The 25,479-nt window shown below is 40.3% G+C and overlaps 1 protein-coding gene across 6 annotated transcripts; it reads right to left on the bottom strand.

Moving 5' to 3' along the window:
- Positions 1-118: 118 nt before the first annotated feature.
- On the bottom strand, positions 119-25,396 carry RHOT1 (ras homolog family member T1). Of its 6 annotated transcripts, XM_064676390.1 has the most exons (21): positions 25,242-25,396; positions 21,583-21,641; positions 19,564-19,645; positions 18,655-18,698; positions 17,960-18,013; positions 17,541-17,593; positions 16,920-17,028; positions 16,322-16,423; positions 14,810-14,908; positions 14,278-14,386; positions 13,614-13,734; positions 12,876-12,960; positions 12,359-12,504; positions 11,662-11,762; positions 11,307-11,437; positions 10,882-10,965; positions 10,311-10,430; positions 9,804-10,006; positions 8,336-8,458; positions 2,682-2,825; positions 119-1,275 (listed from the first exon to the last, which is right to left on the bottom strand). In XM_064676390.1, the coding sequence occupies exons 1-21, from the start codon at positions 25,276-25,278 to the stop codon at positions 1,158-1,160; spliced, it is 2,124 nt and encodes a 707-aa protein (XP_064532460.1). In that variant the 5' UTR covers positions 25,279-25,396; the 3' UTR covers positions 119-1,157. The 6 variants fall into 6 exon arrangements, with proteins under 6 accessions (XP_064532460.1, XP_064532462.1, XP_064532461.1 ...); XM_064676392.1 differs by lacking the exon at positions 2,682-2,825 and having other exon boundaries at positions 25,242-25,395; XM_064676391.1 differs by lacking the exons at positions 2,682-2,825; positions 25,242-25,396 and adding an exon at positions 23,140-23,158.
- Positions 25,397-25,479: the final 83 nt, after the last annotated feature.

Below are 25,479 nucleotides of genomic sequence, written 5' to 3'. Positions count from 1 at the left end.
AGACGTGTCACCTCCAGGCACTGAGGGCACCGAGAGCCTCTCACATAAAGGACAAAGTTTTGTTAAACTCCTCTTTTTAAGGGCAGAGGAAGGGAAAGAAAAAGAAGATGCACACAAACACAGTACACAGTTATTTTATTGAAATACTTGAAAAGGCCAGCAATGGAAAAATAGGTTTGTCATGAGGAATTAATGTTTGTTTTACTTGATCGTTAAAAAAGCTGTGTCTATATGTAATTCTAGCCCGGTACAGAATGCACTGTGATCCATGCAACTAATACCCTACAGTAGAATAGGCACTGTGTACTAGTGTGTTCTTTATACACAGCTTTCAAGGGCTATGACTGACAGATGTGAGAAATTAAACTGCAACACTTTCCGAATTAGAAACATTTAGAACATACAAATTTGCTCGTCTGATTCATAGGGGCTATAAAACACAACAGAGTGGAGAATGAAAAACAGATCACACACAGCAGATGAAGTTGATCTGGCAGTTTTTGAAGTTCATGTTTTTCCTTTTAAAAGAAAAACCAGACTCTAAACATGTCTCTGGTCATGTAAAGTACAAAATCATAGGCCAGGACAGCAAAGGTGAGTTTTTCTTGAAATACATAATTAGAGGGGAAAATTTGTTCATCAGTTAAAAATATGAATGAAAATCACAAACTCTGCCTGGTATAGCTTATAGTCCAAAAAGAAGAAGTCACCTTAGATGGATGTGAAATAAATAAGCAATCCTTGAGGAAGTCTGATCCTTGAGTTGACTCTACTCTACTGAAAATTAATTTCACCTATACACTAGAATGTCACCATGGTGGACATCTAAGAACAGTAGTTTGAATCGGTTTTTGGGAAGCAATGTCTTACTTGCTTTAATATATACAGGTTATTTACAACAAATTCCCTTTTGGCCTCACAAGTTAAGCCATTTGACCTGGCTGTTAAGATGCAATTCCTTTTTTTTTTTCCACACATTATGCAATACTGTAGTTAGAGCTATAATTTAAAATAATCTTATGCAGGAATTACAAATATTAATAAAGTAACTCTGCATATATAAATATTTCTAGCAGAATTTAAAGCATTCAGAATGTACATAAAAGTGGTTTTTTTAATTTATTTATTTGGTAGGGCCAGATGTGCTTCTTCTCAGATCATCGCTGCTTTAGTAGTGCTTTGTACATGGCAAAACCCAGAACTGCAAAGACAGTAGCACCAAAACTTGCTCGGAGCCAGAACGTGGAGCTCTTGAGGTCCGCTTGTGTCACGTGCCTAAAATTCAACACACACACACAAACCCAGGTTAATTCCATGTCAGCACCACCAGACAACTCGTGCTAAACTACTGTGCTTTTGGAAATTCATCACTACACTTGTCACAGGCAGCCAGTCACAGCTCAGCCTCATGAGCACTGCACAGGCCTTTGACCTGTGGGAAAGCTCCGGCTCTGATCTGCCCTGAGCACATTTCACAGGCACAGCACCCACACGGCTGAGGAGAAATGCAGGGGCAGATCACCAGTCACGGACGTGGGGAGGGCATGTGTCTCCTTTGGGAGGACCAGCAAGCGTTCAGGAAAGGAAACCCAAAATAGCTACAAATAATTAGTAACCCACAGTGAGAACAACTCTGTCCAGGAAAACCCTTTTTTTTTAAACTTTGAATATTGCTGCTTTTCCGTGAAAAACTTCCCAGTCCTGTTGAATGTCTACTTATTATTCTTCTCCCAAAAAAGTTTACTGACAAGTAGCAAGTAATATTTTTCCAAAAGCTAGAATTAAAGGACCATTTGTAAATCCCTTTCTTTCCAGTAGTCACAAGACCAGCAACAGAAACAGTCATCCAACACCAAGCTGAAAGCTGAGAGAGTGTGAGTGAAACAAGCAGTGACCATGGCATGATCAGAAAAGGACAGTATGGAGTGACTGTATGACAGAAAAAGCCACATCTTGCATGACAGTAGAGACAGGCAATGACCCAACTCTCCCAAATGCTGAAGAGGTCTGTGAACATGCTCAGTTAAACACTGGCCACCCTCACAGCAGTCTCAAGTATGACAGCTTACCAGAGAGCAGGGGCTACTGTTTAAAACAAGTTATCATAAATGCCATCATTCAAAGCCCAGGAAGTTCCTAAACAACAGTAAAGTTGATTTTTTTGTTTGCTTTTAAGATAGAACAGAACTTCACTAGCCTACGTGTTTTAGCCTGTGTTAATCACCATGAGTTACTCAGTGAAGCTGCAGGAGGGTTTAGGGCAAGGAGCACAGAGATCCTGAGCACACACAGGAGTTCATGGAGTGAGAACTGCAGAGCTCACAAGCTGTTTAATAGAACAGGAATTGTTACTTGCTACCAAACTACACAAAACCAGTTTGGGATATTATTCAGTAGACACTGGCAGGAGCAGTATCAGCCACTTCGTTAATCAGGGTTCTGTCATACACATGCTGAAGAACAGGCTCTTTGGTGCACACACAGCACAACAGCTGCTCTCTACAAAATCCTAATCTGATTTAAGAACGTCTTGCTGGGTTATGGAACAGACCAAATCCAAGAATTCCTGCAAGCATTAGTTTTTCTGCAGCTAGTTTGGACAAACCAGATGTCAAGTGGTTTGCTGGGGGGAAGAAAGGGAGAAGGCAATGGCAAGGTCACCTCAGTCTGGGTGTTGTTACCTGTCTTCAAGCAAGCGTGGCCCAAGGGATGACTCCATGAAGATGGAATCTTCTAGAGAGCTGACGGCGTGCACCTGCTGCATAACACTGCTCTCCTGGTCTGCTACCAGCACGGCCCCCAGCTCAGCCAGGCAGGCTCCTAACCTTGTCACACACATGCACAGGGCACTTCACTGCAGGGCTCCACAACAGCAACTGGCTCAAATACCCTCAAATCACAAAGCCCAGAGAATTTAGGATTTTTAGCCACCTAGCCCCTGGTTCTCATGCAGTTGTTTAAAACTTAGGGCTCGGGGGAAGAACAGAAACAAATGGAGTTTGTTCTTTTGATGAGCTGAGTAAAATGTATGATTTCCTGCAGCTACATGCCATTGCTTTAAGGACAAAGGAAACTGCCTAAGAAACTGAATCTCTCTCCCCACTCCACCTCCACAGCCTCAACTTTCTGGTGTCCACAGGACACTGCAACATTCCTGCACCATATGCAGGAGCACCTGTGCTAAAAACACTGGAATGACTCCAACACATCAGCCCCAAATCCGACAAGATCCCATACTGGGATAAAATGCTGTGCATGTATTTTATCACTATATGTGGTGCTCTGAGTTTCTTTTTTAGTAAAAGGTTGTACAATCCTCGTCTTCAGATCTGTAAGTTATAAAGCTTATCTGTGTATGTAAAATAAATCACTTGTATGTAACATGATTTTAAGAGATTATGTGACAAGCTCTGCTGGATGAGTATTTGTATAACCAACAAGTCTCCAGTTTAATTTGGTTAATTCAAATGCCCGGCTATTTGCATAATTTTAAAAAACCTTCAATTTAAATGTGCAGATCAATGTTTAAATTGCAAATGAATGCTTTTGCATTGCCTCACAAAGCACTATCTCTCACAGGTAGATTTTCAGATTCCTATCTATAATTTGCCTTGTTCTGACTTCTGCACTTGTCCATATTTAATGGCATGCAAGAAACTTGCTGAGCATGCTTTATCCTTCCAAAAGCAATTAATATATTCTCAGTCATGATAAAATGCTCTTGTAATGTCTAAAGAGAGAGCAAATTGGCTTTGATCCCTTTTCTAAGCCTGACAACAACAGACTCTTCCATTTAAATAAGGGACTAAATGGAGACAGGGACTTTCTTACAACCTCCAAGAAATCTACTGACTTCAGTAAGGAATGACTGGGGACCTCTGAACATCTCAGTCCAAAAATCCAAGTTCAGAACTGCTCACTGAAATTCACAACACTCTGGATGTCTAACTGCTTCACAGTTTTGAACAAATTCCAATTTTTCTTCTTTCAGTGTTCCTTCTGCTGTCATAAAATCCATTTTTACAGTTTTCATTCCTAACATTGTTTAGCTGCCATTAAAGGAACACAACAAACCTGAGATAACAAAAAAAAAGGATCAATATTTGTTTCCAGCACAGGTTCTTTGACATGAAGGTGGTTACAATGCAGAAAAACTTTTTTCAATACACACTGAAAAATGCTACCTCTTCCAAAAATCATGTTCAAACTTTATTTCAGTCTAGTTGTGCTTAGGAAATTATTTTTCACTGCTGGTAGAAACTGTTACTGCCTTGTTAGTGAGTAACTCTGAATTAGAAAAATTATTGTCTCTAAGGGTAAATCATATATATAGATGTGCAATTGTAGACACACAGAGTAGTCAGAACTCTGTAAGTGAAGCTGTATTTGAAACTATTGCTTATTAGTAATAATAATGGGCTTCCCAGACAGATTGCTCTGTGTACTTAATCAAACAATGAGTTCCACAAATATAAGAAAGTCTAGAATTTTTGCCTCTGGTGTAAAATTCAGATTTTAATGCACATTTTTTTGAGGGTGGGAAAAAAAAGACATTTTTATTCAACCTACCCTTAACAGTGAGTCAAGTATCTTGTCACTTGTTGAATAAGATCTTTGAAATCTGAACAGTCACTCAAGAGACTTCACCAACTCCCAGTTAGTTTGCCACATGCACTGATTAAGGGGTTAATTAGCTGAGCATGGCTGCCATGGGCACACAGAGGACTGCTGAGTTAGGGGTCAGCACTGACACTTCTCCCTGAGTCAGCAGCAGAAGAATCCCAGGTCTGGGAAGGTTTATCCTTAACTACAGAATTCAGAACCATTCCTGTAGTAACTTCCAAAGCATTTCAGAAGCACAGAGGTGAGGCCAGCAGGCTGCTCACACAAAACTAAAAGCCAGTTCATGCAGCAGCAGCAGCTCTGACAGACAAAGGGTCACAATAAAATATGAGCAACTGAATTCCAAAAGGCACCACGTAACATGCACAGGCTGCTGCAGCTGCCCTCCAGGCACACATTTTCCTAGGATGCAAAGCAGCTCCAGCAGCCAGAATTCCCCCCATGCATTAATCATCTAAAATATGAAAGGCTCCAAGTGCATCTTATTATCTACAAAACCCCAAAAAGGATGTCAAATCCAATTCAATGAGGTCTATTCAGAAAGAAATTAGAGGATGCAGCTCTGCAAGTTCCTACACAGGCTGGGGCATTGAACAGTTTGGAGCAGGAGGAAAACAGGTAAGAAAACATCATTATACTGTCCTAATTTGGGGGGCACCTCAGTGTAGGGATAGATTTCTGCTATTAGATTTAATGGCAATATACACGGTTTTGAAAAATAATCTGCCTACACTGCACACAGTGAAAAATAAACCCTGGGTTATGCTCTGAGAACTTTCCCATTATTACAGGAAAATGAAAGGATTGTCTCAACTTTGACTTCACAGAAGGAAGGTTTTCATAGAAAGCAAAACCTCACTAATAATTCCTGAAACAACCAGGTTTTATATGCAAGTAGAATTTCACTTCAATTCCACAGTATTTTAAAAACTTTAGAAGAAAAGCATGCTCTGAGAAGTCTCCTCACTGAACAAAGCAACTCTCATGCATGAGGATTATTTTATTTTGAAATGAACTTAGCTGACAGAAAAATGCCACTACAGTACAAGCAAAAGGCAACATGAATGATTGGAAACCAAGGGAAAAAAAGGAAGACAAAAATCCAAGCTCATCATTAAAGAAAGGGTTAGAATGATAAAAGCAGAAACCTTGCTTTTAAAAAGAGGTAAAACAATGTAGTAAAAAGAGATTAAGTGCCAGCCAGACAAATACAAATGAACACCTAAAGGAAGGAACAAATGAAAGATATGAAAGTACTACAGGACAGTCCCAAGGCTCAGACATGCACGTGGAGTGCTCTGAATGCAGGGCCTTCCTGAGCCTCCAAGAACCAGCCAAGAGTGATCCTGGGCAGTTCAACCCAACAATGCCAGTCCTGCACAATGAACATCTCCAAGCTGAGCTGCCCTTCCTGAGCCTCCAGACCCTGGGAGAGCCTCTGTTTGTCCAGAGAGGAGGAACTGAGGGTGGGCAGGAACAGCTTGCTCAGATGCACAGAGACAATGTTCTTTCTTTAACTACTAAGGTGGGGCTATTCAAATATATCATATTTTGCCTTAATAGTGTTTAAGGGTTACTTAGCAACAAATAACTCAGGAAGGAGTCCAATGTGAAAAAATTCAGTTTACCTGAAAAGCTTCCACTGCTTCAAGCTTCAAAATAGGAAGGGACCAGAAGAATAAAGTACTCTTGAGAAACCTCCTTCACCCATCAGTTATCTAACATTTGTCCAACTACCTGACCTAATGTAAGCACTTGTGAAAGCAAAATAAGAGAAGTTACAGAAAGTAACTGCATCAGAAAGTCCTTCTTGATCCAAATGCTTTCTCTAATCTAATCACACATCATTAGATTAAAAAAATCTATCATTTTTAAACAAGAAATCCACCTCTACCCTCCTAAGTCTACACCTGGGAGCTATTCCCTCTTTTTTACAGTTATTTCAGCTCTACTGTAAATGCAGCTGGTGCAGCAGTTCATGTGCTGAATGGTGAATAACCTGCAGCAAAGTGTTGGTAAGAGCTGGTGAGATGAAGTGAGCGTGCTGGAAACCTGCACCAAGCCCCAAGTGCCTGACTGAATGACTAGAGACAAAGGGAAGTGGCTGTGGGGAATTCTCTTTACTTTGAATTACAGACTTTTTAGGCAGTAGATTCCTGCATTTATTCCACACTCCCTAGTGATAAGGTGTGGAATGACAGCATCCCAAAGCTTCCCATTAAAAAGTTTCAGTGCCTCCAGTCCCTGACAGGATTTCAGAGGAACAAAATTCAGTGTTTAATGCAGGACTCAAAAACCCCACGGGCCCATAAAGAGATAAACAAGCCATGACAGCCAATGGAGCAGCCCATAACCATTCCAAAAAATGGAGATGTGTTACAGAGGTGACCTCAGCCTCAGTAATGAAGAGCTGGCATTTCCTAGCAGTGACTGCCCAATGAAGTTTCAGTATGCAAGGAGATGCTGTTCCAGAGGATCTCTGCCCACGGGATGACTGCTGGAGAAGAGGTGCAGCACCAACAGCCTCACTCATTCAGTCTTCTCCCAAGCTAGGAAGTTTTTCACCCTTCTTTGAATTCTCACTCTGTGGTTAACACTTTTATCTTGGATTAAAGCTGTATTTCACATACTCAATCCTATAGGTGGGTGTATCAGCAGCCCTCCCACGTGTGTGTAACTTGAATTTAAAGGAGACAGACACTCTTATTTGGAGCAGCTACATCTGAAACCCATAAAAAGTAGTAACACACAAGGACCAGCAGCATGTCAGGATATTCTAACCACGGCCTTCAATACACACATTTACCATCTAAGCCTCCAAGAAGGTCATGGATAATGGAACCACTGCACTGCAACAATTGTTGGGTTTGAACTCCCATTTGCTGGGGTGTGATGGCAAGTGCTGAGTGTTAGTAAATCATGTGTCCAAAACTGCCTGCAGAACACACAGGACAAGCTATAGCACTGTTTTCAATGCTGAAAACCAGTTATCTCTCTTTACCCATTGTTTTTCCAAACTGTCTGGAAATGCAAATGTTTCAGCATTTACCACTTCTCACATGTTGCATTCCATTCAGAGAGGATTTGGATGTTAAAAGATCTGGATTATTTAACACAAAATATTCACTCTTTGTGTAAACCAAGCATAACACACACACACACAGAAATCCTATGAATTCCCAAATATCAAACTAGCAATTATAAACATGTAATTAAAGTTACACGATGCTGCTGTAAGTCAAGCTGTGCCTTTATGAAAATATCTGTGTAATTGGTATCTAAAAGGCACTATCTCTAATCAATACTGAACAAACCTGTAATGTTTGTTTACTCTCAAGTGAGAATTCTCAAGTGAGAAACATTACACAGATTTGTAGACACTACTTAATGTCCATTAGCAGTTCCCTAAAGACACAGTCCTAATTCCTCCACAGTATTTTTGCAATCACTAAGAACCTGAATCAACTACCAAATTGGTAATGTTAAAAAAAAAATAAAAAAAAAAATCACTGGACTAAGCTCAAAAGTACCTTCAAGTTAAAGTCTGACAATTCTATGATCATTATTAAAGTATCTGCCTCTTCAGTGGATATGGAGTGAAAAACCTGCAGTACATAAGGTTCCCAACTGCTTTTTCGGAAAAAAAAACCAACCAACAAACCCTTTATTTTTTTCAAAGCACACCTGGTACCTAGTAAATAAAGTTAAGGACCTGTTAAGAACTGCAGTGAAGAGTTTGTTCTTTACAGATTGCAGCAAGTCTGAGTTGAGGAAGTTCTGACAGATGCAAAATGTACACCTGTTGCAGGCGCACATACAGCGTAACCGGGCATGGCTGCGGAGACACACAGAAGGACAGCAGGTGAAATCTTGCTCATCGAATCAGCTGCACATTAGGGCTGTGCCACAACCAAGAGAGAGTCAGGAATAAAAGGTACATTTGAATGAGGAAGGAGAGGAGGAGGGGAAAAAAAAAAATACACCGGGGAACAAAAGGGTACAACTACAGCTGTGCAGAGCTCGCGGGCAGAGGTGCCACGCCTCGGAGGATTCGGCGTCACCACCGTGCTCAGATCTCAGTCAGAGCACAAACATGGGGAGAATGTGGATGAATTTATCCCAAGTTTGTAAGGAGAGCATTTAAAGGCTTCTGAGTATGTCTGCACAGCAATAGGTAACACCCCTTTTTCAAAGGAAAGGAAGCCACATTTTCTACCACTTTGCACACTTTACAAGGTGACAGTTGCCTCTGTTTTCCCACCCTAACAAACACAACATGCTTGAAAACTAAGGGAGAAGCAGGAATATTGATATGACAGACATTTGGGCAGTGCTACACTTTAGTGGTTTCCCAGTATTCCAGTGCTACAAAACAAATACAAGAGAAAAAAAGCCCAAACTAAAGCTTTACAAGTCTAACTCAATAAATCCAGTTTCAAATAATTAAGAATACCATATTATTTTAGGTGAAAGAGACATTACTTCTATTTAATTTAAAGCAAATGTCAGCTGTCATACTAGACTCCATCTGCTGTAATATTTATGTAGTTCATCACCATATTAAAAGCTCCACCCACCAAAAAAAAAGATGCAAAGTGAGCTTAGCAACAGTGAGATGTGAAGGAGAATCTGCACTCAAGTATCTTGCATCTGAAGTCCAAAGGTGTTTGTACAGAAATTCTATTAAAACTATAATATTTATTAGGTTAACAAACTGAAGCACATAGCAATAAACACCCTGAAAATAAAAAATACTTCGAGCAGGGCAGAACTGTTGGGCACTAAGGTGACATTAGTTGTAATCAACTGTCAAGTTGGTCTATTAACAAGGATTACAGTACAACTCAGTCATTAATATCTCAAATATACCAAGACAGGAAAATGATATCCTGAGTTTTGTATGCACATTAAGGACCAAAAAGAATCCTACATTGGAATTTGCAACGTGAGCTGGATGAACCAGTGTATTCCTCAAAAAACACCTTGGCAACAATAGCTGGGAGTGAGTCGTGTGTTGGAAACGTGCCAGCTTTCGCAATTTGAGGTAATTTGAAGATTCTACTCAAGTCACTCTGTTGCTAAACCTGAGTGAGGCAGTTCCCTGCTGTGGCTCACGATGACATGCAGTGGTTGTGAGCGTGGCCCATGCACAGGGACAGCAGCACAGCCCCAGGACTTACGGATACATTGCCATGGTCGTCAGCTTCACAAAGATATCCTTACTGGGCACATCAGCAGTGTTACACGTGAAGGCTTGAGGTGGAGGCATTTTGTGTTTTTTGCAGAATTCAGCAGGAGAAATACTATATTCCTGTCTAACTTCATGCAAGTCGGACTTGGCAGCTACCACTAAACATGGTATTCTGCTGTCCATGAAGTGCTGCTGCAAATGGAAAGGAAAACCAGTGAGAGACACTGTGTGACACATTCAGCCTGGAACAGGCTGCACTGGCTGCAGCAGCATGAAGATATATTACTTTTACTGAAATGAAGCATTTCTAGAAGCAGAACAGTTTACACAGACAAGTAGATTTAGCTTTGTATGAATAACTGAACTGCACCATTAATGCACGAACTAGCACTTGTAAATAAAATGTCTTTTAAGCACTAAAACCAGTGTACAGGACCAGTAACTGACACTGAATATTTAGTCAGTGAGAAGATACAGAAATGTAAACTCTACAAACCTTAAAAATCCTGGCACAGTACTCAAAGGATTTGGGGTTACTGACATCATACACCAGGCAGACAGCGTCACAGACGGTCTCAGCATCAGTTAAAAAGTCTGAGTCACTGACATCATGTAGCTGGAAGGAAAGGGTTGCAGAGGGAGAAAAGCTTGTCATTATGCAGCTAAAGGAATTTTGTAACTTTTCTTCCTCATAGTTTTTATAGCTCATTTTTATGTATCCTTAGAACTAATGGACTGACAATAGGAAGAGCCAGTGAAAAAGAGTAGTAGGAATTTGCCATGCAGGCAGCACGGGAGAGCTGTTAACATCACATCTGCAGGCAACCCCAGCCTCAGCATGAAAAGTGAGATTTACTTTAACACAAAGTCTTAGACACCCATAGAAAAGGGCATTTATCCTACAGAGGAAAACCGTAGAGGACTAGATCTTGGAAAACAAAGAGAGAGATCATATTATCATAAAGGAAAACTCGAGTGGAACAAGCTTTAAAGAACTTATTTCTCCCACTGAATATTAACATTAGCCATCCTAATCACAGCACAAGAACAAGGCAAGTATTACTTACCAGCAAGTATTTTTCCTGTCCATATACATAGACTGTATTAATGGCATAGTAAGATTTGTGTTCTGCACGGATTTGCCTCTGTCTCTGAAAAGGCAGAATTTCGTGTTACACCACAGCAACTTTTCCCTTTAAGTTAGACTTGAACAGCTGTTTTACTCCATTTATTAATGAGTGAAAATTACAGTATCTTTGGTTTATTTTGCATAGCTATAATCCATGATGTACAAGTCATTATTGCATCGAACAGCCTCTGCCAAAAAAGAACAAAACCAAAAAAAACCCCAAATAACCCCCTCCCTAGTAATTCTATATTCCCTCAAAGAACTCTCCAAACTCAGTAATAACCAATAAAGCTTTAAGACCAATTGCTGTCTAGTCTCAGCTCCAGAACATATATAAGTGAGTATAAGCACCAGGGTTCTTACCATTAGATTTCTTCCAAGCAGAGCCTGGAGAACTCCACCCTTCCCACAGCCCTTCATCCCAACAACGTTGCAGCGGAAGACGTTTCGCTGAGTCTGTTTTTTCTGCAGGTCTATCTTTTTGTCTCTTGTCACTTTTGAAAAAACATAAACATTTTTCACAAGATGTACGTGCATGTGTATGTGAAAATGTGAAACAATAAAATGCACACAAAACAATCCCTCAAAAAATCAAATCAAGGGTTTCATTTGAACAGAAAGAGAAGGAGAATAAGTGAAACCAGATGAACCATTACATGATTTACTCTTTAGCATATTTCTAAATTTAAATGTCTAAGTTGTATCAAATTTTTGTTACCTGTAATTGCTGATGCTTGAGATTCTTGTTCTGCAAGTATGGAGTACCCTAAATAACCCAGGTACTCCAGGCAACGCTGCACATCCAGGTACGTGGTTAGTCTGGCAGAGGGGACAGAAAGAGCCTTCAGCTGCCAGCATCTGGGGTACCAATTCCTTCCTGAAACTAAATTTCCCTCCTATCTCCAGACTGACATAACACATTCCTGGCACCATGCAGAACTGGAGGGCAAAAGCCTCTGAAGGTAAATGGTGACAACTTTACCAGCAGTACTGGTCACCAAGCACTACAAGGACAGTACTGGCTGAGGCCTATCAACTTACACTGTATTTTTTTAACTCCCCAGACAATGTTTTCCTCTTTTTCCCTGTTTTGGAGAAAAACCCTCATTACTGAACACCATTATTCAAACCACCTCTAAGGAGTAAACAACAGAAATAACACTTCAACAAGTGTCAGGGAGATTTCCACATCTTGGAGAGACACTTCTTCATTGTTAACACTAAATACTGGCCAAATCCTCAACAGGTTGTAACAATTATCTGAAGATCAGACCACTGGATGGCTATAGAAACTTGACTGCTTGTCAAAACTATTAAACTTACACTCTTTCTACTAGTTTTTTGAAGAGGAATCTACAAACCAAAATAATCATCTCTAAGTTTCTCAAGTACAAAATGTTGTGTGTCACACTCACGTCCACTGAGAGAGAAACCCTTGGTATGTGATCCATCCCCTCTCATTTGTACAAACTGTGTTGTTCACATCAGGGCCCCATGGCATGTAAGGGAAGACTTTGAACAAATCTTTCAGTTCATCAGGAGACAAAGCACAATCTCTGTCCTGAAACAAACCCACCATATCAGACATAATTCACTTAATTCATTAAACTGGGATTTTCTTGCCCTACACTTCCAAGAGTCAAGAAACTGGTTGTAAGGAACCGAGCTGCTTTCTTTTTAATCATTGTTCTTTCTTGTTTTTAAACAAAACTAGGCATCAGCTAGTTAAAAACCATTTGGTTGTACAGCTATAACTGCCAACTAACACTCCCTGTAGACAATCATAAGCAGCAGGCTGGTTCTGCATAGCTCAAGCTAAAGCCAGTTTCTGAATAAAAGTACATAATGACAAATTTTTTGATAGCAAAACTGCTGGTAAATTAAGGCTCTTAAGCACAAGGGCACACGCACAGAGTAAAATTAAAAGCTTACCAAATCATGTTTATCAAAAATACTTTGAAGGAACAAGTATGCATGATGATTTAGTTCTGTTGTGCAGTCCGGGGGAATTTTTAGGCTGTTTTTGAAAACAGAAACAAATACAAGAAGTGTTAATTGTGTTTATGAAATATAGAATATTAAAACTCAAAATTCATACTTTTTGAATTATAACACTTGGCCTCTGACCTTTGCATTTAACTTTAATAATTAGTCTTAAAAGAGACCAAAGTACAATGATGAGTGAGTGCCTTTATATTACATGATATACAGATCTATAGTAATCACATTTTGGCTTGGTTTGCTTGTTTGTTGTATTTTGGGGTTTGGTTTTCTTTAGCAGAAAATGATGCAGTTACATTTTTGAGCAGAAGCCACAGAATTGGTCCATCTCAACTTTTTAATTTGGGCATTTTCAAAGGATCTCAAGCGCTGTGAAAATCCTGTCAAGTCCAATAAGCAGCTGCTCAGATTTATGTTCCAGTTTTGTACTAAGAACTTCTTCTGCCCCCTTTCTTACGAAGAGACAGAGCAGTTGATGATGTGGCACCAGAGACACATCAGTCATTGTAACGTTCAGGCACGTGGAGATTTTGGCTGGTGGGTCATGAACTAAGGGAGATACTCAACGTAACAATATGTTAAATAAACACACTACAACCACCCTTTCCTCCTGCCAAGCTTAGATTAAATGCAAGTAAGTAAAAGAGAGCTGAAATAAGTGATACCTACGGAGGAAACAAGTATTCTGGGGTCAGCTCTAAGTCATCGTCGTATCCAAAGCGACGCAGGACAGTCCACGTTGTTTCGTGCCTTCCTCGCTGGATGAAAAGGGTGTGTAGAAAAAGAAAACCTACAAATCAAATGAGGAAATCTTAAGGCCCCAAAGTGCTTTATCTGCTAAAGGTGTTTTTCATAGAAACGGTATCAGGCTTGAAAACAAAAAGAGCTTGAAAGGCAGAGTGAGATCTTAAACCTCCTGGGTGACATTCCAGCGTTACAGACACACACTGAGGGCTCAGGAATGAGATTTGTGAAAGTGTTCTCCAAGGAACTGCTTCCCCCAAACAACCCAATTGGCTTTCTGTCGTTGTTTGCTTTTTTCAGCAGCAGCATTTTAGAAGAACTCAGCTGCATGGAAATAAACCCAGTATTTTCACCAGTTCAAACTAGAGAGCTTTAGCAAGAGCCTGGAGAGGGGAAGGCTGAGCCAAAGAACTGGAGAGCATTTTTGTTTGGCACATCCCAGGGCTTAAAGAACACTGAGATTCCACTGCTTAGGAAGCTCAGCTCTTGCAGACTGAAAGAATCATATTCCAAAAGACCAGCTTTTTTGCATAAGAATGATTATCAAATGTATAAAGACACATTTTTTTGAGAATTAACTAAGACTTACCTTTTAATGTCAACCCATTATCTGCAACTCCATCACTTAGGTTTTTCCTGACTACATTCTTTACATCTTCCAAAGCTTGCGGTGCCAGTGGTGTATTAAAACAAATTCTCTAACAAAAAACCAAATAGGGCACGTTAGAACCACTGGCTACTGAGCTGACAAACAGCATGTCCTGTCTGAAATACAGCCTTAAACCTTCTGATAAGCCAGTTAAGGATAATCCCATTTCTTAGTGGAAATAAAGGTGTACAAATTGTATTTTATTTTTAAGTACAAGCACTGGGGCTTGTACATTTAATAGATTATTTTATTTTGCTCTTGAACTAAAACTTGAACAATGGTTAGAAATAAAAATAATACCATTTCTGCTTTTACAAATCCGCTCTTCTACGCTGCACTTGAGATTTAATGCTTAGGCCTGATTCCCTTACAGGTCACCTCACTATTATTTCTTTAAGAAAAAACCCAGATTTTTTATGGAATTTTATACTTAAACTATAAAGTATCATGAAAAAATAAGCAGAAGAGGTACCTGGAAGAAGTTGAGCTCTGCATCATTGAGAGTGCCATCGTTATCCTGATCAGAAATTCTAAAAATGCGAGTGAGGGCTTTGATACAGGCAGGTTTCATCTAAGGAATAAAAGAAAGTTCAGTATCTTTCCAGGCTTGAATGTAAAAAGATCACACTGAATGTCACCAGGCAGCTCAATCACATGGAAACAAACACTAGCCTTCATTTACAATTTTAGAATGGAGACATTCATACACATGTACACAAAAATTAAGAGGATATAAAAATCTGACACAGCAAATTTATATCCATAAATTTAAAGCAATTACTCCACATTAAATATCTTTCTATTCAATTATTAGAAGAGTCTCAAGCTCTTCACAAGATGAAAGTGGCACTACTTAGTCATTAAAAAAAATTAAAAATCAGTTCTCTAAATTCAGTCTTACTGCTACAGCAAACTTTAAGAAACAACTAAATGAATTTTTTCCCCAAAAACATTTTTTGGTGGACGGGGGGAAAAAAAAGGCCTTGAAATCCCAGTGCTTTGCAAAACTAAATAAGCCTAAAACTACAGTGAACTCTTTCTAAACAAGCAGACTATCTCTACCCACCACCTCAGCAATGGCTTCAGAAGGCTTCAAACATCAAATACTGATAATTTTCACAGGCCTCATTCATCTACCAGGCAAAGCATTGAGCATATGGACTATCTCTAGGACAAAGGAACTGCTAGGATACCTTCCAGTGAAGGAAAACAGACACTGGCAATTCTCTCCCAACAACTACTGGGATGATGGACTCTTCTCTTCACAGAGGTCACACAGATTGGGTTTGGGAAACCAAAAAGATTTCAGCACAACAATTTAATCACAACATTACTAACTCATAAAGGTGATTCTGATGGAAGAAATCAAAAGAGGGTTATTCTCTGGTTCTCTGCTTAACAAAGTATTTAGGGTTGAAGTAACTTTCCTACTGCCCAGCACTACAGGGGGGATACATTTAGAGATTCTGTTTGTATTTGCCCCAGAAACTGTTTCTTTTAAAATAATACTCTTAGCCAACCACCTTGATACCTCAAAACCAGCCACAACACTTGTTTCTTATCCCTTTTTACCAAAGTTTCACAAGATTCTCAGAGAAAAATTTTCCCTTAAGTCAGGCCAAGTCTGGAGTATTTTCCCTGCAATAAAGGGAGTTTCTGTGAAATGTATATCTAAAGGAGAACTGAATTGAAGGCATGATTTGGTTCACATTACATCTGGCTTAAAGCCATTAGCAAAGCTTCTCCTTTCACTCAGCAGTTCACAGGGGCAACAAAAAACTGTCCTCACTGCTTTGAACCAAGAGGAAAGACAGGTCAGATTAACCCAAAACAATCCCCAGGGTTCTGGGATAGAATGCCTGACTTTTGGGGGTGGGGTGGTGGTAACAGCACACCAAGAAATGCAAAATCCACTGAAAAGAAAAACCAGGAAAGTGATTAACTCCCCCCCAATTAACTGCTCTGAGAATCTCTGTATAAATACCTCTTTCTCCTCTGGGCAGTACAGAGGACCTGTAGGATGCAGAACAGCTTTCTGTGCATAATAAAATAGCTCAGATATATTCTTCAAGTTTTTGGCTGAACACTGGAAGAGAAATCCTCACATTGATTAGTTCAGTTTCTTGACTACTGGGCGATTTCTTCTGAAATTTCAGTAAGCATCCATTTTTTAAAGACTGAGCCCCCTCTTGTGGGTACAGGGTTGGTTTAGAAAACAAACATCCAGCCCCTGTACCTGTTCAGGAATTAATAAATGAAGTTTCATTACAATTTGCTGTCACACAATCAATTTTTAATTTGCAGACATCTGTCTGGCTTAATATTAAATTTAAAACCCTTGCTAAAGGCAAGGATGTGAACAGGCTCTAAATATTAGAATCTGACAGTAGCATTTGATTATACAATAGTGTAATCTTCCCTAGAGAAAAATAACATATAAACTCACTGTTATAATTACTTCTATTTGAAATATTTTATTTTGAAAAAAAAATAAATCCCTTTTTCTGTTACAAAGTTGCCCTACATGCTTGGCAAGAATGCATTTTTTGTTACTTGTTCTAACTTGAGAAAGTCTTGCATACCTCTACACACGTTTCTATCTCTGTATATTGATTCATTATGGGAAGGATAGTTTCCATACTGCTATACTCCACTAGATCAGACTTGTTTCCAACTAATATAAGAGGCAACCTAAAACCAAAAAAATATGAAGAGCTTTAAAGACAGATGTATAAAAAGATCTATCTTGATTTAGCATTCTATCTCCCACCAGAAGCCATTATATTGTTGTCATGATGTCATTAAATAGCACTGGAGGCAAGAGGCAAAATGAATGACAGCAGTTTTGAGGGAAGTGACTTGATATACACTTAGAATTGTACTTCTTGTTGATAGAAACCCCCCGAGTTAAACACAACCCATCACATTGTTAGTACACGAACCAGCACCAGCAGAAAAGCTGTGTAGCCCAAACTAGTTATACCATACCAAATATAAACACAGCTGGTAAAAGCTGCCCATGAAAATCAAAACAAATAACATTGCTGCCGCATGTAACAGACCCACATACTTTAAATCTCTTGCTGCTTGGCCTTCTTATATAAACTTTAAGTTTAGAATTTGATTTTCTTAAACAATTAACACTGTGCATGCCACCCATCGATGTGCAGCCTAATTGACACTTCTCAGCTTTACTTAAGCACCTGCTATCTTTGTCTGTCCTTTCGTTGATGAGGGGGATCCAGCGACTTGTTACCTACAGGGGGATCAAAAACAAACATGAAAAATACATTTTCAAATGGAATGTGACTGAACTGTGCACAAGTTCCACTACAGCTGCTACTGCTTCTTTCCCAAGAAGGCACATATTTAGAAACAAAGGAGGAAACAAATAAAAATTGGAGTTAATTAACGAGCAACTTTCTCAGGTGAGTGAAATGACTGAAAACTCAGATGTTGAAACGGACCAGAAGCAATAACACATCTGTACATTCTCTTTACAACTTGATCTCAAACTCCATCCCAGGTATTTTGAATGTCTAATATGGATTTCAGCTTGGCATCAATTAACAGTGCACAAGTTACATCTAAAGCAATAATGGGATAAAATGTGCTACTGTACCTTATCAATAGAATTCTTGTTGTTAACAGCATATACTATACAAATCACATTTGCCTAAAATGAAAAAAAAAGGAAAGGCATGGAATTCCACTGCTCAGAGTCTCTGGAGCAACAGACACAATAAAGATCCACACATAACATCAGAGTGAGAACAGCCCACCATTAGTCAAACACTGTCCCTGACGTGTTTAAGTTGTTTGTAGCCCGAACAACAACTTAAACCAAATAATTTCTATGTGCCAAAAAGCCTGTCCTGCAGTGTGCCATTCCCAGCTTGTGCCTGCAGAGACCCATCCTACCAGGAAACCCAAAGTGAAGAGCTACAATGTGCAGCCTCCACTGAAGCACCCAAGTGAGTGCCAGACCTGGAACCCAGCCCCACGACAGCCTGTGCAGAACATGTGCAAAGGTGCTCAGAGAGAACACAAGCAACAGAAGGAATGATAAAATTACCAAGACTCCTGTGCTATTCATAAATGCAACAGCACAGCATGACAGGAAGAAGCAAAATGGATCTTTCCAGGGTAAAATTATTTCTTTACAAAACTGGCCTGCTGATTAAAAGACATTTAGGTTCTGTCATTTCCCTTGGAAGGACAAAGCTCAAGCTCAATTCACCAACGCTGTGCCAGTACCTACTTTTCTTAAATAAAAGAAGCTTTGCTACAGCACAGGGCACAAAACAGAACACTTACCTGTGAGATTTCGTGGTAAAGCTGCTCATCACTTTGTTCTGCTTCTGCATTCAAGAGAACAAGTCACTCATTAATACCAACCATTTTTGCAAACAAAAATAAAACAACTTCTGAAGCTGAACCAGGGCATTTCATAAGCTCATAAGGCAGCCTGGTCAAAGCCTTGCTTCTTTTTAGAAAATACTCTAATGAGTGCTTCTGCCAAAACAATAATGAAATTGGTCCATTAACTTGCAAGACAGAAACAGTCTGCTGCACACAAGTTTGTAGCTGCTATTTTGAATTACAGTTGTAGAGAGGTTCTCTCTGGAATGAGTCACAGTTTGCACTCTCCTACATTAATCAACAGCCCCTTCCTTCTATAATGTAAACTTTTACATCAGAATATGGCACATTCAATTTTATTAGTGATGATGATTTTTTTCAGTGATACCAAGTTTCTGTGAACTGAATCTATGAAAAACTTCATCCAACAGGAAGAAGAACTCACTCCACATAAATTTAAGCTCAAGTCCAACAAGAAAGATGTGCATTATTTCTTTTTCCAAGTAGGTCAGCACACCAAAGACGTTTCCTCAGCAGTGGTGGGAGGGAACAGGAAGGTCCCTGTTCACATGGCCTAACTTCCACAGTAAATGGCACAAGGGTTTTTCCAGCTGTGCAGCAGCTGCCTGGATTTATGATAACACATGAACCTTGACTGTGAACCTATTGATCTATTCACTAAAGATTAAAATATATGAAAAAATGCAACATAGGAAGCAATGGGGTGATCAAACTTAGTCTCTACTTTACTCTGGGCTTCTCCTCCCTGGAGCTCTGTTCCCATCCCTGCCTGACTGTTCCAGGGGCTGTTGAGTCAGACAAACAATTCCCCCCAAATCAGTGCTGGTGCTGTGCAGTCCCCACCTGAGTAATCCACTATGTGGGTTGGCACTCGTTCAGGGGTGACATCAGCTGGAATGGTGATTTCCTCAGCTCGGGGGGGAACCTTGGGTTGTAAAGAAACAGCAAGAAAGAGCCTTGAAAGATAATCCAGACGGGGAAAAAAAGTCATATATTACAATATATCTGCCAATTAGTCAGCTTTAAATAAACCAACATATTGAGTTATTCAAGTACTTTTGATTTTTGTTTGTTTTGAGTTCTTTTAATGTACTGAAAGTCACTGTTACCTTCTCATTATTTATTAGTCAACTTACTAAGGAACTTCCTGCAGAAAGGTAGTGCTGTTAAGGGACACATACAGTGACTGCTTCTATAAAACTCAAATTCACTCTACCCAACACCTAAACAAACATGACAGACAAAATATAAGGCTCAATTTTAACACAATCATAACCTGACAACTTCCTTGCTTCTCACAGTGCTAAATATTAGGTTCAGAAAACTTCTGCAAAGCAAAACGTGATACTAATAAAAAGCATGTTCTGCAAAATGCTGTAAACCAGCTCTGATTGTCATTTTTTTCCAGAGAACACTAATCCACATTCAGGAACAATCAACTTGAACCTAATTTTAATGAAAATCTCTTGCACAGCTACTTATTGCCTTTCACCTGTTGACACTGAACTTTCATGATACTTATTTTTTAGTAAACAAAGAAAAGCCAATTACCACAAGAATGGCTCTTTGTAAAGCTTCAGGCTCTGCTCACATTGCCCTCAAGAATGATTACTGATAGCACCCTGTATATATATATAATATACTGTATATTGAACACTATTTCCAAGCCTGGAGCACCTGTCACACACCCAATGACTGCTCTGCAGGAATTGTGCAGGTCTCTTCCAATAGTTTTCATGGGATGCAGTATTTCTAAAAAAGTTGCTTCTGTAATTTCAGGCAGATTTTGTGCTATGTATTAATGATGTTTTATCTCTCCATGTGAATTTAGACAAATATTCCAGGTTCTACTGCAGGAAGAAGCTGAGAAGTGGACAGAGGACAATAATTCATTAAATACACCCACAGTGACCTGCCAAAGGAACAGGCCCCTGAGCAGTTTAAGAACAGGAACTGGACCTCTTTTTTACCTGCAAGGCTGGGAACTAAATTCAATTATGTTAACAAAATTCACTTATGCTAACACAATTCAGTTATGTTAACAAAATTCAGCTATGTTAACAATCTAATCTTCACTCCTGCACCGTGGTAACCTCCTGATTTGCATTAAACAGCACAGAGCAGATTCAAAGAGCAGCACATGATGTCTATTTTAAGACCTGTGATCAGAAGAAATAAACATTCATGTTTATATGTAAAAAGCTTGACTATTTGCAGCAGCTGCTGTTCTTTTTGTGGCATACAGAGAGCTATGTGCTGCTTTTTTAAAGGAATAATATGTAGTATTAGCTATACTTTTGTTTTGGAAGAAAGCTGGAAGAGTTGGCATTTGTTACTTCAAGAGAGTCAGTAAAACATTCTTCAAAGGCAGAAGTGAAGGCAATGTCTTCCTTAGCTACAGAAAAATGGCTAAAGATAAGTTAAACAATGTGACATTTTAATTCCTCATTCTCAATAATTTTTCAATCTTCTCGTTCTTTAAATACAACACCCCCAAAAAACTGAGGGTCTTGCCTCTTTCAGCACCTTCCCTTCCTCCAGCACTTCATTTATGAGTCTCTCATGTTGAAATGTTTCAGCTGCTGAAAAAACCTAACATTCATCACATATGAAACAATTAGTTGAATTAACCATATGAAAAATGAGAACTTAGATAAAATTTAAATTTCTAATATTCTGTATTTAAACTGCATCTTCTATATTAAAACCTACATCACTCTTTCTGAAGTCATCAATGCAGTTGAAAACTTTATTTTTTTCTAAGCCTTACTTTAAAGCAGAGCCTATTAACCTACTCTTTGAAAAAAAATATTATACAACAGGGTAGAAACAAAACTTAGAAAACAAATAAGAATGCTCTACCTCTTCTGGAAATTCTTCACTGACAAGAGACATAATTAGTGATGTCTTCCCCACTCTGGCTGCAAAAGCATTAAACACACAGATTAGATAATTGGTTTTGTTACACTCAGTAGTTGTATCCCATCTTGAAATGGGAAGATTTTAAAAACATTTTCCAAATGACCACATTAAAGGCTTTTTCTCTGTTGTTTCATCACACTAAACATGGGTGACAGCAATGCTCTCATAATTCTTTTACTGTAAAACCTTGGGATCCATCTCACACTTTTGCATTTCATCCAGAAGGGAACCAAATTCTGCTCTTACACAAAAGAATTATCAGGTTTTAACCTGAACACAGAAGATGTAACCAAACAAACAAATAAACAAAGCAAACTAGAAATGCTTCAATGCAACTTCAGAAATAGAAACAAAGGTGGCACGCAGAAAATAATTTAGAAATTAACTATTTTTATAGCATTCTTGATATGATGACTGTGCTCCAGTCCTAAACTACCAAGGATGAGAACTGGACAAAAAGACACAGCTCTGCTGTCAATGGACAAAGTCTCCATGAGTTTGAGTATTTGGAAGTGCAAGAGCACAATCTCCTTGACACAAATGAGCTGCCCCCCCAAAAAAAGTGAAAAGAAACCCCCAAACCACCAACACTTCTAAAGTCACAGCTTGCTTATTCCCAGATGACCATCTCTGCTTCAATATCCAGCTCTATTCCATCAAATAAATGACTTTGTTACCTGCAAGGTTCAGACTTCTGATATCACAGTTGAGCTGCTCGGGTTTGAGAAGCTTTAATGTGACCATTGAAAATGAAGAGTTGGTAACTTTTCTCAGGGTTCTCCTCTCTGAAAAACCCTCCAGCTGTGAACTCCCTAATCCTCTGGAAGCCTTGAAACACTATTACTGCTTTATTTGGTTTTGAGACATTAAAAAATAATATGCTCAGATTCAAATGTTAGCTGGGATTGGATATTTCCAACAGCTCTCAGTTCAGGGAAAAACCTGTTTGATCCTGGCTGTAACAGCCTCTCTGCCAGCACCTGTGTGTTACCAAGGCAGGCACTGCTCAGTGTCAGTCAGAGCCTGTGTCACTGTTCCCACCAAAACCAACAGAAATGTCACCAAGACACACAGGTTGTTTGGCTGCTCTCACTGCATTCACACTGCTCTGTGTAATTGTATATAATCCTGAATATGAAAGAAGAGATGGAATTGTACAACTGGTTGATTTTGTGCAGGAAATGGCATTACTGAAATGATGATCTAATCAGACTCCACCCAACTTATCCAAATCTATTTTTGGTACAGTAACAAAGGGCCTTCTGACCTCCAGAAATAAAACCTTCTCTTCACCGTGGTAAGTTAAAGAGTAGTTGTTACAAAACTATGAAAAGCAAAGTTACTCTGGGGAGGAAGATTTCTGCTTTCCTTAGGGAGAACTGCCATAAACTTTTCCCTAGTGGTACTACCTGGAGAGCAGCAAGTTGCAGGTTTCCTACCAGCAACGTGGGGGTGTTTGCATCAAAGATACTCCTATGAGCTAAAATTCTAACTTACACTGCCAGGTGCCCTCCTGCATCAGCTGCATCTTAAATTTCATCCTGATAGAATCAAAAGAGCTTTGGAAGCTCTCCTGTTTGCATAGGAAAAAAGGTAAGTAAAGTTATCAGACAATCAGTGAAAATAGTGCTGTGCATTTTGCACCTGACCAAGACAGTTCTAACCTAAAACAGATTGGCCTTGCAGATAGAGAAACTCACTCCACAGGACTGAAAATAGAAGATTATGTGTTGCTGGTTAGTAAATGCTCAGTGTTTATAAGCTCCTGATACACTTCCCAGTGTCCCAGAGTTTTATGAAAATCCATAGGTTGAAGTGCAGAGATTTGGTTTATTTTCTTTGAATCTAGGTCAGCCCTCTGCCTTTCCCAGTCTGTTTACAGTCTCAGGAATAACAGCCCAAACAGTACCAGCTGACTGGGATGAAGGAAATACAGCACCTCCGGGTAACTAAATCGTCTTTTCCCTCATATATAAGTTTATTAGATCATGCTGCATAAAACAACATGCTGAACATATTCTGAAAATTACTGGCTATTAAAAATTGATGTTTTCACCCTGGATACAAGGACTAAAACAACCTTGGACCTAAAATGTAGAAGACAAGGCATGAAAAGGCTGTTTTGGAACAGGCTTACAATAACAGTTCTTCACACATTTCAGATCCTGAACCTGATGGTCTGCTGTTACCACCTAACAAGTTTTAGATGGTCTGGACTAACTTGTGGTTTCAGACTAACAAATATACATGAGACAAGGATACAAAGCAGCGCTGACACTATAACTGACAAGTTCTACTGATTTGTGAAACAAATCTCTCCCTTCTGTTTGCTACAAGTCCACCAAAAACACAATACAGAGACGCTCACAATCTCTGATGTGTGCCATTGCTATATTTAAATTTACATTTTAAATTCCCACTTGGATACGTTGCTGCCAAAACAAAGCACCTGTTACACCTGTGCTGAAACCACTGCACAGAACCAGTTCAGCACCCAGGTAAATGAGGTAAATTAGGCACATATTCTAAAGAGGAATTAAACTGTGTATTCAAATGCACAAATACGTTCCTAAAAGAGTCACGCAAAACTAACCAAGTGCAATCTCAGTGAGTGAGCTCCTTCTGCACAGTGGCAGCTCCCTGAAGATTCCTCTCTGGAGAAGCCACAGAGAATCTTTCCAGGCAGCACTGACAGAGCCACCCTGCACTATAAAACTGCAAAAACTGCACTATAAATATATATATATATGGGGCATTCAGTACTTAGGAAAGCTTTGTCAGCAGCACCACATTCTCAGCATAATTAGCCAATTTTACTAATAACACTTGGTAATTACTCTCTATTCTTTCCCCGTGAGGAACTTAAGCTCACTTTGCAAACTACCGGAGCAGAACCTCCTGGCTGCCGTGAGCACCGGTGAGCAGCCGTGTCTCCGCAAGCCCTGCCGGTGATTTGGGCACCTCAGTGGGAACTTAAAGACGTGATTTTGGGAGCACACGAGAAAACCCGGCCCCACGGTACCTCCGGCATGCACACGTTCGTGCTGTTTATCCAAGGTCATACAGTGCGGGAAAGGCAGGAAAAGGGGATGTGGGGTCCCTGGGCACAAATCCACAACGTATAATATATACATATACATAACCGGCTGGAGAATGTCAGGCCACTGATTTCCAAAGGCAGTAAACAGGAAAGATGCGAGTTGGGTTTTCATCAGGGGGGGGAAAAAAAAAAAAAAGGAGAAAAAAAGGGGGGCGGGGAAGGAAAAAAGAGAGAAGAAAAGGGAAAAATAAAGGGGAAAAGCGGGAAAACAAAAAAAAGAAAATAACTTTGAACAGGCCAAATTCTTGCCAAACGCCGGTCAGGAACCTCTTCCCCCCCGGTGTCATCTCCAGGGGCGTCCAAGCCGCACAGCTCCGCGAACTGCCCGGCTCGGGAAGCCGAGGGACAGCTCCGAGCGGTCCCGGAGCCCCGACCCCCGCCCGCCCCTCAGGGCCGGCGCTGCTCTGCCCCGCAGCGCCCGGGCCGGGCTGAGCCCCGCGGCACTGATGTGACAGCCCAGCCGGCGGCCCCCGCCCCGCCCGGGCCCTGCCTCACTCACGTTCTCCCACCAGCAGGATCCGCACGTCCTTCTTCATGTCCGCGCTCGTTGCCCGGCCCGGGCCGCTCACCTCGGGCGGGGCGGCGGCGCCGCTGGGCCTCGGCTGCCCGGGCTCCCCTCACGGAGCTACGGCGGCTCGCGAGGGACCCGCGGCGGCGGCTGCGCGGCGGCTGCGCGGGGCGGGGGCGGCCGCCCCTCAGGGCGCCGCGGGGACCGCGGGAGGCGAGAGGCGGCTCCG

This window comes from Pseudopipra pipra, chromosome 19, assembly GCF_036250125.1.
Source record: "Pseudopipra pipra isolate bDixPip1 chromosome 19, bDixPip1.hap1, whole genome shotgun sequence".
Taxonomy (NCBI): Eukaryota; Metazoa; Chordata; class Aves; order Passeriformes; family Pipridae; genus Pseudopipra; species Pseudopipra pipra.
Note: the sequence above shows the minus strand (reverse complement) of the source record. Positions and strands in the feature narration are given on the sequence as shown.